At 42.3% G+C, this 13785-nt stretch overlaps 1 protein-coding gene across 1 annotated transcript in view; it reads right to left on the bottom strand.

The window, feature by feature from the left end:
- Positions 1–13785, bottom strand: part of sev (receptor protein-tyrosine kinase sevenless) — a 212496-nt gene extending 198711 nt beyond the window's left edge. The window contains exons 1-2 of the mRNA XM_080272579.1: positions 13780–13785; positions 12390–12449 (exon numbers count right to left, since the gene is read on the bottom strand). Of these exons, the coding sequence (XP_080128705.1) occupies positions 12390–12449; positions 13780–13785 (66 nt within the window). The remainder of the gene's footprint in view (positions 1–12389; positions 12450–13779) is intronic.

The raw sequence follows: 13785 nt of genomic DNA, 5'->3' as shown, positions 1-13785 counted from the left end.
AATCCTTCCCCTGCAGAACACCACTCAACAATCAAATTTACACCCCATGTCTTAAATCGTGCTGCTGGGTGAACACGGCCACTGGAGATTGACTGATTGATTACACTAAAATGATCGTGGCACTGGGGAAACACTTTAGTCCAAGAGTCTGACCGGTAGGGGAATCGATCTTGGGTTTATTTGGCTGTGCGATGGATGTGCTGACCATTATACCACTGGCTCCATCGTGGAAAGAGGGAGAATGAGAGATGGAGGAAGAGGATGGGAGAATGAGAAAGGAAGGAGTGGAGGGATGGAGGGAGAGGATGCGACAGTGAAAGAGGAAGGAGTTGTGGCAAAAGGGAGATATATGGAAAAAGAAACGCGAGAGAAGGGGTGGAGGGAGGGAGTAAGAATGTATAGGATGGGAGGAAGGGATGAGGAGGCGAAAGAGAGGAGGGGGGGGAAAGAGGAATGTGTGAGAAGGGAGAGGGTGGGAGGGGAGGGCTGGGTGGAGGAAGGGAGGAAGCGAAGGGCAGGTGTGTAGCACAGGTAGGAGCAGACCGGAAGACAGGTGAATGGGGGGAGGGGAGAGTGGAGAGATGGGAGAGACGGAGAGAAATGGAAAAGATGGGAGAACAGAAGAATGGGAGAAAGAGAGAAATGGAAATGACGGATAAAAACTGAGGGATAGGAGAGACGGAGTGAAGTGGAGGGGTGGACGTGACGGATGGGATGGAGAGACATGGAGGAATGGGAGAGACGGAAATGGAGTGATGGAAGGGCGGATGAGATAAAGAGAAATTAAGAAGTGGAGGGATGGAAGTGACAGAGAAATGGAGATAGACGGATGGAAGAGATAAAGAGAAATGGAGGGGCTGAGGGATGGGAGAGAGGAAGAGAAATGGAGACACAGTGGAATGGGAGAGACAGGAAAAAATAGATGGAGGGATGGGAGAGAGAAATAGAAACTGAGAGATGAAGGAATGAGAGACGGAGAGAATGGGAATATGAAGGGATGAGAGAGATGGAGGAATAGAGGGGACGGAGAAGATGGGAGTAAGAGTACAGTAGGGGATAAGGGAAGGAAGGAAGGAAGGAATGGAGCTAAGGAAGAGGCAGGATGAAAGAGAATGGGAGGTGGATGAATGGATGGGAGGAAGATGGAAAGATGGGTGAGGGAACGGAGAATGACGGGGTGGTAGAGAGGATGAGAGAAAGAGAGCCGGTCGGAAGGAGGGGGTGAGGGGTTGAAAGTGGACAGGTAGCAGCAGACCGGAAGACAGGTGTATGGGGTGGGGTGGGGTGGGGTGGGAAGAGAGAGAGAGAGAGAGAGAGAGAGAGAGAGAGAGGTGGGAAGGGGTGACAAATCATCTTGTTCAGTCGCAAAGAACTAGTAACAGGGTTATTAAAGAACAATATTATTATTAACTATACTCGCGGCGCACGACTCTGAGGTTGTCATTATCGTACCCTGGCAACCTACCCATTAACTATGTTTCCGATTTCGTGTATAATACGATACGCGTGTGATTCGTGTTTAATAATATTCGTGCATAATATATTGGTGTATAATATGATTCGGGTATAATCTGATACGAAAGCGGACGCACTGTTGGTAAGTAGGTTGCCAGGGTACGATAATGACAACCTCAGAGTCGAGCGCCGCGACTATAGTACTAGAGATTACGGTTTTCTCAGACCTGGACATATAATGATCAATTTTCAGTTCTCTCTCTCTCTCTCTCTCTCTCTCTCTCTCTCCTTTTATCTTACTAACAACCACATTATCATAGTAACATTATATATATTCATCATCATCATCCCCACCAATATTATAATACACTTTCATTCATGGCAATAAAATAATGCCATCACTAGGCCTCTAATCATCACCACATTATCATTAGCCCAACCAATAAATAAATATTCACCAAAATAACAAAGTAATGTCCGAGAAAAGGAAGAAAAAAGGGCTCAAAATCATTCCAACGTAATAACAGCAAATACAGTTAGCATAATCACCTGCTAAAAAAATACATTTTATAACGGGGCCAATACACACACACACACACACCCACACACACACACACACACACACACACACACACACACACACACACGGTAATAATGCAGCACTACCATCATTATAAAATACCACAATACCCAAATTTCTTCCAGTGACAAGAACACAACTTTCGGATACAAACGAGCAACTTCTAAACATAACCAAACGATTCGTACTGATCAAATAGTAACTAATTATACTGAAAATATAACGACAAATATACCTGTACAACTACTAATGAGCGTACCAAATATATCCAAAAAGCACATTAAAAAAAAAAGGTGAGAAAATTATGTCGCTACTAAGAAATGAAAGTTAGGGACCTTGAGAGTGAACGTGGTGGTGCTCTGGCGGCGGGTGGCGGAACTAGGCGGCAGGTGCAGAGGCAGGCCAAGTGGATAATGATACCCCCCACCCTCCCCCAGCACCCGACCCCCCACCATTCCCCCTCTCCCTCCCCCAGCATCCTACCCCCCACAATTCCTCCCACTCCCACCCCCCCTAACAGTACCACCTCACCCTCTCATCCCCACTACCACCACTATTACTGGTACTGTTTCTCTGGCACCATAGCTATCACCATCATTGCCACCACTACCCGGTACCACGATTATTTACCCCTAAAAGAAGGGGTACCATTATATTTTGCTGAAGGGACGATTCCGGCCTTAACCCTGTAGCTTGAGGAGGGAGTTTATATATTTATTTACTCATTTATAATTTTACATTAACCTTTATACCCCGAGAATATCTTAAGCTGACTAAATTAAAGTCTGATATTATCCAGTTAAAAAATAAAAATAAAAAATACTTCCCGGGTACTGTCAGAGGAATCCCTGTAGTGAGACCCGTAATGTTGAAGGGATTAAAGGGATAACAATGACCACAATTGTTACTGCCATGCCTCCACCACCACCACCACCACTGGCACGGTATGGTAGGGCACTCCAGCTGTTATATTCACACCACGTTTATCATCTCTATTGCCACAATCAATATCACCTCTTTAGTATTTGATGTCAGTTAACGCCAGACGATTTCATTCAGCTGAGAGGGAGTCACAGAAGCCTGCATGTTACTTTCACACTATCATTTCTACTGCCACTGTCAACATCGACCCTTTCGTATTTCATTCCAGCTAACACAAGACGATTTAATTCATCTGAGGGTGAGTCACAGAAGCCTGGGTGTTGCAGGGTTAACAATGCTCACAACTGCCATGCCTCAACACCACACCACCACCATCACCGGCAGGGTATGGTTGTGTACTGCAGCTGCTACTCTCCCACCGTATCTGTCATCACCACTGCCTCCGTCAACAATATTATATCCCTCAGGCTCATGACATTCTCTCTCTATATCATTCTGGTTACCTCCTGACTTTATTCAGTTCAAGAAGTATCTCTGACAGAATGGAATTGATGCTTAGGCTACTACCAATTCCTTATTCCCACCATCGAAGGACGTTATTCTTATTTTACTATGACCATTTCAAGACGATTTTGTTTTTCAGTTCAAGAAGGACCTCTCCCACTGATGAGATATAAAACAACTTCCATCAACCTCCTCACTACTTCATTCGTCAGCTAAATAAAGTCCCTGGAAGACAAGACCAAAACAAAGTGTGTCATCTCTACTGCTTCTTCCGCTCGACAAGTTTAAATATCCATCACGGCTTGGGTTTCCGTCCCCATACTCAGGGTACACTCAGACCGGGAGACCAACACATTACCACGGAGCCACCACTGAGCCTTTCTAGCACCAATCAATTTTTAATCATTATCTTGTATCACCACGACTATCATCACGTGTATTGTTGCTACTGTTTCTTCTTGCACTATCACCACCACCACCACCATCATCATCACCACTACTATCATCATTAATTTTACGTCTATCAACCCCTTCACTGCAAAATGCCTCCTCAAGATCAACAAACTGTGTGGTGTAACAAGCCAGAATGAAAGATGCCCTTCATAGTGCTGGGCTTAATGAATACTGCCACTAATTCCTTCACTATCAAAGGGTCTCTACTAGGATGACTAAGTTCTCTGGTGCTAGCAGGAATAAAATTAACCGTACTGTACTGAAGGGATTAAAGGAGAGGACCAATATTTCTAAAACCTCCTTTACGATGTTCAAATAAAATCGTCTGCAGTAGCACAAATAAGTCACTGTGGGATTATATTAGGTTCAACTGAGAATATTTTTTAAACTTTCTATTATTAAGAGTCTCTTCTTAACTAAAATGAATCGTCTGACTGATTTAAAAAAAAAAAACATGGTACAGACGCGATTACCAGTTCCATCATTTTACCATATCATCACGACACTAAATCCTTTGCTTGGCTAAATAATAATCTTCTAGTGGCAGGGAGACTAAAATATGTATATAATGTACCCATGTCGACTGGTCTTCGGGATTAAAAAACACTGTCACCATTATCATCAGCCATCACAACCATACCAAACACATCCCTACCACACCGTCATTACCATCACCACCACCACATTGTTACTACCACCACCATCTCACTGTCACTACCATCATCACCACACTGTCACTATCACCATCACCACACTGTCACTACCACCACCACCAACACACTGTCATTACCACCACCACACTGTCATTACCACCACCACCACACTGTAACTATCACCACACTCACTACCACAACTACCCTCACTATCACCACCACCAACAACACTTCCACACCTTTAACTACCATAATCATCACCCCCACCATTTCCACACATTAACTACAGTACTATCACCACAACCACACCATTGCTACCACCACCACTCAACTAAAGTTACGAGTATTATCCCTAGAATTATATATCAACAGAAGTTAAATCCATCATCCACAATCCTATATCCTCGAAATAATAATATGTGTCCTTCCCTGAATACGCTTCCCCCCCTCTCCCTCACCACCACCACTCCAGTAAGGCTGCAGCAGAGCGTGTCAGTGCGTTTGTTCGCTGTCCTCTTACACATGTTGCTCATAATCACCTCAATTCTCGAAATGGTCAGAATTTCTCAACAAACTCATTTGCAACAGATCGGTACATATCAGGGGCGCAGTGTTTTTTGTTTTTCCATGAGGTTGCCAAGGCCAACAATGGGATGGCCCAAGGACAGCTTTTTATGAGTCAGGTATTCCCCCAGACAATAATGGGTTGGCCACTGGGGTGTCTAAGCATACTTCAGGAACGGCCATTGCCATTCCGGTCAACTCTTTGGCCACACCATTACTCAATATGCCCTTCACCCTTAAACAAGGGGAACAGAAAAAAAAAGTTGTTCTCATCTTCGATTTTCTCTCAGATGAATAAACCACATACGATGATGGAAAAGAAAAAACATGACTTAATCACGGCAACAAATCAACTGATTTGATCGAGACAGTCGTCTGCCTTCTGTCTGGAGAAAATATATTAATGTGGGGCTAATGCCCTCCAATGGACATACAACCGACACACACACACACACACACACACACACACACACACACACACACACACACACCAAAATAATGTAATAAGTACCACACCACGACAAACACAACCCATCAGTACTACTGGGTTTTACTGCAGCTGAATCAATTCGTCTGGTGGCATCAAGAACAAGACAATGACCCAAGCTGAAGGAGGAGGAGGTTGAGAACCCGATGGACTGCTAGCCCAGGCTACTCTTCTTCCACAGTCCATCAAGTGGGATACTAAGGAAAAAAAAAAAAAAAAATAAGTAGGCCTGATTGACTGCTGCCTACCTTAATAGCGCCAGGCAAGGCTGCGCACCACCCCTGAACATCCACACAGTGCACTGTGCAATTTCCACGCTGTGTCCGCAGACACCCCGTCAACTCAACGTACCCGTACACGTTGTCATGCGTTATTTATTATTTGATTATTCATTTTACTTCACTACTTTCTCTTTCAGGTTATTCATACATGTAGCTTATAGATAAAGTATTACCGTATAGAAAGTAATATTTCCATTTCAGGCTTTCCTATGAAAATTCCATGTCAGTTTGTCCATGCTGCATGGTGTTTTTTCTCACTTTTTCTTACCAGTTTTAACTGGAGGGTTTGGAGGTGGGGGGAGCCTTCTTGCTTTACTATCCTTATCCTTCAGCATGTAGAGTTAGATCTCGTAGTCATAGTCTACTCTGTAACAAACAGCCTCGAAAGGACCATAAGGTATGTTGCTGTTTGCTTTCCTTGGTACTCCTTTGTACTGGCAGCCACACATACAAACACACTAACGAGCACACATAACGATACTAAGACAGAAATGACGTAATAACACACACACACACACACACACACACACACACACACACACACACACACACAGGGGGGGGGGGTGTTGTCAGAAGTGGGCCTAATAACATGCAAACACACAAACTCAATGTACAAACAGCGAAGAATGGAGTGACAACAGTACGCTAACAATCAACACCCCTGCTTCCCACGCTGACACAGACAAACAAACATACACATCAATACAGGAATGATACCAAACAAAGAAACATACCAACAGACACTCAAACATCATGACATTAATAGGCATAATCCCTCCCACAATTAAATGCTCGCTAACCATCAAACACAAAGAGCAGTGAAATGAGTCACACAATCCACAAATACACAAAAACAAGAACAGTCATACCAGTGAAAAGCTCACAAACAACCCCCTACCCACCACGCTTCACACACACACACACACACACACACACACACACACACACAAACGAGAGTGTAGTGACATCAGTAAGCATGTAACTACCCCCACCCCCACCCACCCACCCCGCTTCCCACGCTGACACACCCGTCTGTCTAATTACACACAACAATTACTTAACAAGCCTCACTGTCAGATGAGATGCTACACTCTATATCCTCCTTAAAACAATAAAGTAACATTTCATTGGGGAAACGAGTCTGTCATTATTCCATCTACAGGTGGAAATAAAAGATCAGCAATATGATAATGCTGATGAAGATGAAGACTAAAAAAAAAGACGAAGATGAAGATATAATCGTACTATTTTCCCTCTCACTCATTCTAAAAAATTAACTTTATTTGTAGAAGATAAACTGAATGACTGGGGAATGCGTTTATCCTCTTCAGACTGACGACACAAGATGAATTTACTTCGCTTAAGAAAGACGTCCTCGAAAAGTTCCACGGATCTTAATCTTTTCAATACGACGCCACAGATACTCATTTTATTCATTTATTTACCGAGTTTTTATTTATTTACAGGGAATATACTGCCCAGCGCCAGCCTCATCTTTTTTTCTCAGCACAAAATCGTCCCAAGGTGTCAAGAATAAAGTGGCAGTGTTCATTTTTTTTTTTTTTTATCTGGATGGTGATTAAAGACATTTAGTAACCTAGCAGTGGATGTGATCTATGGAGTATTCGATGGTGTCTGAACTGAATGCTGAAAAGGTAAATATGGTTAAAAAAAAAAACAGAAAGAGAGAGAGAGAGAGAGAGAGAGAAGCAATACACCGATGAGAGTTTTATGGACCTTTTTAGTAACATTGTTTAAGCCTGTGTCGAGTTACATACATCACCCCTATCCCTTCCCCTTCACCTCCTCCCATACCCCTACTCCTTCCTCTTCATCTCCTCCTCCTCCTCCTCCTCCTCCTCCTCTTCCCCTTCATTTCTCTACCTTCCCCTTCCTCATCCAATTTCCCTGTCTCCCTACCTCTCTCCCCTTCACTTCATCCACCATCTCCCCTCTCCAATCCCTTCCATCTACACTTCATTTCCTCCACTCATCCTATATCACCCTAAGCCAACCTCCCCACTTCCCTTCATTTCTCTCTCTCCACCTTTTCCTCCCCTATTTCCCCTTCACTATCTCTTTCTCTCCACCACTACCTCCCCCACTGATCCCTAACTCTCCTCCTCCTCCGCTCCATCTCATTCCTCTTCCTTACCTTACCTCCATCCCTCTCCTCATTTCCTATATTCCATCCCTCACCTTCCCTCTATCTCCCCTCCCGCCTTTCCTTTCACCTCCACCCCTTTCACTTCTTCCCGCATCCCTCCATCACCCCACTCTCCCCTCTTTACCTCCCCCATCCATCTCCTCCCTTTCCCCTCCGTTCCCCCACTCCATCCTAACCACCTCCACCTATTGTCAACACAGATAATTGACGTCAGTTCTCAAGACTAACTGGTTCTTAACTCTTACCGTGCTAGGTGTCTTCCTCAAGTTAACCTCTTGACTCATACTACCTTTTATTATTATTTATTATTATTATTATTATTATTATTATTATTATCATCATCATTGTTATTATTATCATCACCATCATCATTATTAATTTTATTGTTATTGTTTTGTTGTGTTCTTGCTTCCAGATGATTTTATTCAGTTTAGTAAATCCCCCTGATAATGATGGACTTAATGAAGGCTGTATCTAACCCCACCAGGTCGAAAAGACTATCCTCAGCTAAATACAGTCGTCAGGAGTTAGTATGAATATAAAAACATCCTCGGTATGAAAAGGTTCAGACATCAACCTTCCTACAACAAAGATTAAGAAGGTCAATGCAGAAGACACCTATTTATTTATTTATCCATATTCTTTTTCCATGGTGCTAGGTGTCTTCTTCGGGTGATAAAATTGTCTGGGGTTATTCAGTACACGTCCCTAACCCTCTGAAGCCCAGTGTGCTTCATGAAAGACGGTGTAGTACAGTTCTGCTCAACTAAGGTCTTTAGACTTTGTGCCGGCCTACCAGAAAGTTCTATCCTCTTTCAGAAACTGGGTTAATATATATCACTTTTACTTGCTTTTAGTGACTCTGGCGTCCAAATTCTCCCTAATACACTAAATATTTGCACATACCGGTAACTGTATTTGTGGTCAGTGGATTTGGAACCTGGATCGCGACTAAACTTCAGCCAATGACCATTACTATCGTGGGTTACAGTGCCCTTAAACACGTGTCAGTAGCCTACCCTTGTTTTGTTTTACATGCATGCAGTAGGAAGACTGCGGTCCACCAAATCTTGCTGCATGTAAAATTAGCAGAAAAGCTTAAGTACTCCTGGCGGCATGGCATGTTCCAGGTAAATATCTTCAAACCGGGGACTTGTTATTTTATTTTCAGTGTCTCCAAACGATTTTACCCTGCTTAGGAGGGACTTTTCCACCTACAAAGGTTAGATATACGGTAGCCCTCATTAACCTCTTCCATACGAGGTTCTTATTAGCTGAACAAAATCGTCTGGAGGTATTCATAATGTCATCGTACTGACGAGGTTAACTCTTATGACATAAAGCCCTGGATATATTTTCATTGCCCAGTTACGAAGTTAGGTGTCTTCCCTAGTACACTGAATCGTCTGAATTTATCCTGTACAGATTCTTAATTCTTTCCCTATGAGGGGTAATAGAAAGCTGACTTGAACTGTCTTTTAGCAGCTGGAATAAATAAAAGACGTCACTGCTGATGGAGATCGTTTACAGTCAATTCATCGCTTGAAGTCACCCAAAATTTATGTTATCTGATGGTAACAAATATCAGTTTTTAAAAATCATTGCACTGAAAGGGCCAGCTCCAGCCCTTCCCCATTTCTCTCTCTCTCTCTCTCTCTCTCTCACACACACACACACACACACACACACACACACACACACACACACACACACTAATTAAAGCACTCTTATTATCATATTAAATTACTAATCTGAGTTAAGATGTGCTTGATTCATCTTAGCCATAATAATATTCTTTGGTTAAACAAGCATATTAGGCCCAGTTAACATGAACCGTGCGAATAACATTATCCAGCGAAATTTTCATCCATCTACTGAATCAAACCGTGGGAAGAAATGTAGTTTCAGACATTCATACTGATTCCCTTCGTTATGATAACTAAAGAGCCTGTGAGTAATGACTTCTGCTATAACACAGTGCAGTCTTCGGAGCCCATCACTTCTTTTTTCCAACACTATGTTACCTCTTCAAAACTGCTCGAGAAAAATGTGGATCGATGTTACTGTCCATAGGTGGAAATCAAACTGAGTAACATAGTCTGGTGTTGGCGTGTGCTCAGTCACATCACTTCACCTATTACATAACACCATCCCTAATCTTGAATATATTTAACAATCGGAAAAACATCCTCTACTTTAACTCAAATCCTTAATACCTATGAATGATATCCAGTAATATATCTAACGTCTTCAATCCCGAGGATCTCTAAACTAAACAAAATCATCTGTCATACACCAGAATGAGTTACAAAGTACTTATCTGCCAAGTACAGTAGAATATCTAAATGAAATCGTATGTAAGTCACTCAGTCCGAAGGATTCTCTTCAATACTGAATATCGACTGTGGTGAGAACGAAATATGTAAGGGCTGACAGTCATGGAAACTAGGTCCCATGCTGTATTTCTAATTAATTATTATTCAACACATACTCGTTATGCTTCTTACCTAACAGTATGCAATGACAGTATGCCCCGTTGCCAATCCTCTCAGCATTACGTGAAAGTAAAAACATTTACGGTATGTGGTATTTTCTGGGTAGAGTAGTGTGAACAGAGGGAAGGGAAGGTACAGGGGCAGAGGTGGCAGCTGCTAGAGTATGTCTATGGGCAGCGAGCCGTGTGGGCACTAGCAGACATATACCAGACGCTAGACTACCCACATCATACTCATAAATCCATCCATCCGTCAACTCATCTACCGGTATCGATCCATCTATTCATACACAAACATATAAAAGTAAAAATTTAGACATCATATATATATATATATATATATATATATATATATATATATATATATATAGACACAGCAAAAAGAAAAAAAACATAGATAAACAGCAGAGAGAGAGAGAGAGAGAGAGAGAGAGAGAGAAATACGCTAAGATATACCAGTTCTGCAAGACTGAATCATCACATCACCCCTGAATGGGATACTCCTAGAATCTGCTCAGTTGCTAATGATGGCCAATTATTAGAGTCCAAGTGGTGACAAGTGAAGGGGTGCGGTGCCATCTGTATCGCATAGTAAAGGCTTACTGGGCTTCAGGGAATGGAGTGATCAGGCAACACCCACAGTAAGACATAAAAAAAATTGCTTTAATTTTTATCTACTGATGCTGAGGTTGCCCATACCTGAATAAAGCAGCTACGGTGTTTTTCAGTGAGGATAAATCTGACCTCTGTGTACCTGTTCCCTTTCCTTCTATTCCAGGAAGGTCTAGGTTAGGTTAAGTTAATATCTCTGAATTAGGTTAGGTTAAGCAATCTGTTTAGGTCAGAGTTACGTTAGCTTCAGGTAGCGTTTGAGATCAGGCTTGGTTAGTAATACCCGTAATAAAAATAAATAACGTTATTAAAACTGAACACATACAGTAAATACAGTAAATGTTATCATCCTGAGTTGAGAAAACTAAGGCTTACAGTACAGAAATAGGCGTCCTAGTTGCGCACATCATCTCGGTTTTTAAGTCTGATTTTCACCAGTCTTCGTCTTCTTGCGTAACGTCAGGACAGCTCAAGGTAGCAGAAATGAAGAGGAAAAAAAGGGGAGGGGAGGTAAAAAAAAAAAATATGAGAGAATAAAAAATGGGTGAGATCATATCCCCTTCACCTTTTTTCCCGCCAATCGAAGTGACAGGGGAAGGGTGGAGTGGTAACTTATACTCTCTCTCCTCCGTCTCCTTACCTCCTCAAGTAAATTATTCCTCCTATTTCGTATTTCCGTTTCTCTTATACTCCCATGTTCAATGCACCAGTAGTAGTAGTATGGCGGTAGTAGTAGTAGTAGTAGTAGTAGTAGTAGTAGTAGCCGTTGTGGTAGCAGTGGTAACAATAATAATAATAATAATGTGGTAAAACAAAAAATCCTAAGAAGGCACGTACAGTCATGGATAAAAATACTCCCCGCGTTTCATTGCATTTACTTCACACTTCATATCCATCACTCTCTTCCCTGAAGCATCACATCCACGAGAATCGCCTGTGAGCAGAGAAACATACCAAGCATCTCTCAGCTTAGGAATGGTAGCCAGCACTGGACAGCGAGAAACGTAAGAGCTGATATATTAGGCATGTCCGTCATTTTCCTCCCTGATGCATCATATCTCACACCATCAACTACGAACTGAGAAACATGAGCCGCCGAAACCTACCACACAATTTTCAGCTTCGGAATATTAGCCAGTGGAGGAAAGAGAACAGAAGTGTAATATTTGATGAACCTTTGTCCCCTACCGTAGCAGAAGGTCATACCGCGCATGCGTCACCCGCGGGGCCAAACAACAAGGGATAACGAGCACTAACCTTTTGTTGTCTGCACTCCACATCACACTCGCTCTCCTCCTGCCCGTGCACGCTCTCAACCTGGAAGGGAAAAGGGAATATTATTATTCATTTGAACATCTGTTTATACCCCGCAACTTGCAAGAAAATATATATAATATAATCTGTCTAGCTTTTAATCTGCTGTGCTAAAAGCCATATAGTTTATTTACTCGAATACCTTTGTCTAACTCTCAACCTACAATTACAAAGGATAATGTAGTTTACCGATTCTATCCCTCAACCCACACAAATTCAACATAAAATGCAGTTTATTCAAATGCTGCTTCTGTGTGAATGTAACAAAAGGAAACAATAGCAAATTCTTGAGTCTATTTAGCTTTCGACATAAAAAGAAAAAAGTTTACTCATACGTTTGTCTAGACTTTTTCATGCTAGTGTGCTGACCTCTGCACCAAGCGCTATACATCCCCCTGACCTGGCTGCACTGCGAATTCCATTTGCTGTTCATCTTCAGTTACTTAAAAGCTGCCAGGGGCGAAATTCAGTATCATTCTTGAGCATCACAGTTATGTCACAATTTCACCAGACATCTATGATACACGAAATCATTATGCGAAATACAAAGATATATATCAGGTTTGTCTTGCATTTTTCTACAAAACGAAAATATCTCAACAACATGAACCCCCAAATTTCGTGTATTTTGTACCTTCCAAGATAAGCGTTTGTGGTGTCTGGACTGTCATCTCTAAACGAAAGTGTTATGTCAGGAGGGAGTGTAAGAGAGGGATGTAAGCACAGTGTTATTTCCGCGGAGGCGTAGTGGAGTGAGGAGGTAGGAATGTCACCATGGACCGTCTGACACTGGGTATATGATGCATTATTACTGGCAGGCAGGACGCACGCTGCAATGTAATAGGCCTCACTGTCTGCTTACTGTGTGTGTGTGTGTGTGTGTGTGTGTGTGTGTGTGTGTGTGTGTGTGTGTGTGTGTGTGTGTGTGTGTGTGTGTGTGTGTGTGTGTGTGTGTGTGTGTGTGTGTGTGTGTTTTAAAATCCTTCAATCAGATTTTTTTTTTCTTTTGCTAGTAAGATGATTTTATTCAATTTAGGAAAGACCTTTATTAGCGAATGGGATAACAAAGGCTAGACCTAACCCCTGTAGTTCCTGTCTTCCAACCTGAGAACATCATTTGGAGACAGATAAAAGTAAGAGACGACATCAGGTTAACCACGTACATGTGTATCCACTTTTCCTGTGTAATATACCGGTAGCGACAACTGACTGGCTTTACGGCTACACACACACACACACACACACACACACACACACACACACACACACACACACACACACACACACACACACACACAGGTGGCTGCAACAATATCATCTGTATACTACTGACCTTCAT

Source organism: Coenobita brevimanus, chromosome 1 (genome assembly GCF_032717465.1).
Source record: "Coenobita brevimanus isolate Jiangsu-jjx chromosome 1, ASM3271746v2, whole genome shotgun sequence".
Taxonomy (NCBI): Eukaryota; Metazoa; Arthropoda; class Malacostraca; order Decapoda; family Coenobitidae; genus Coenobita; species Coenobita brevimanus.
Note: the sequence above shows the minus strand (reverse complement) of the source record. Positions and strands in the feature narration are given on the sequence as shown.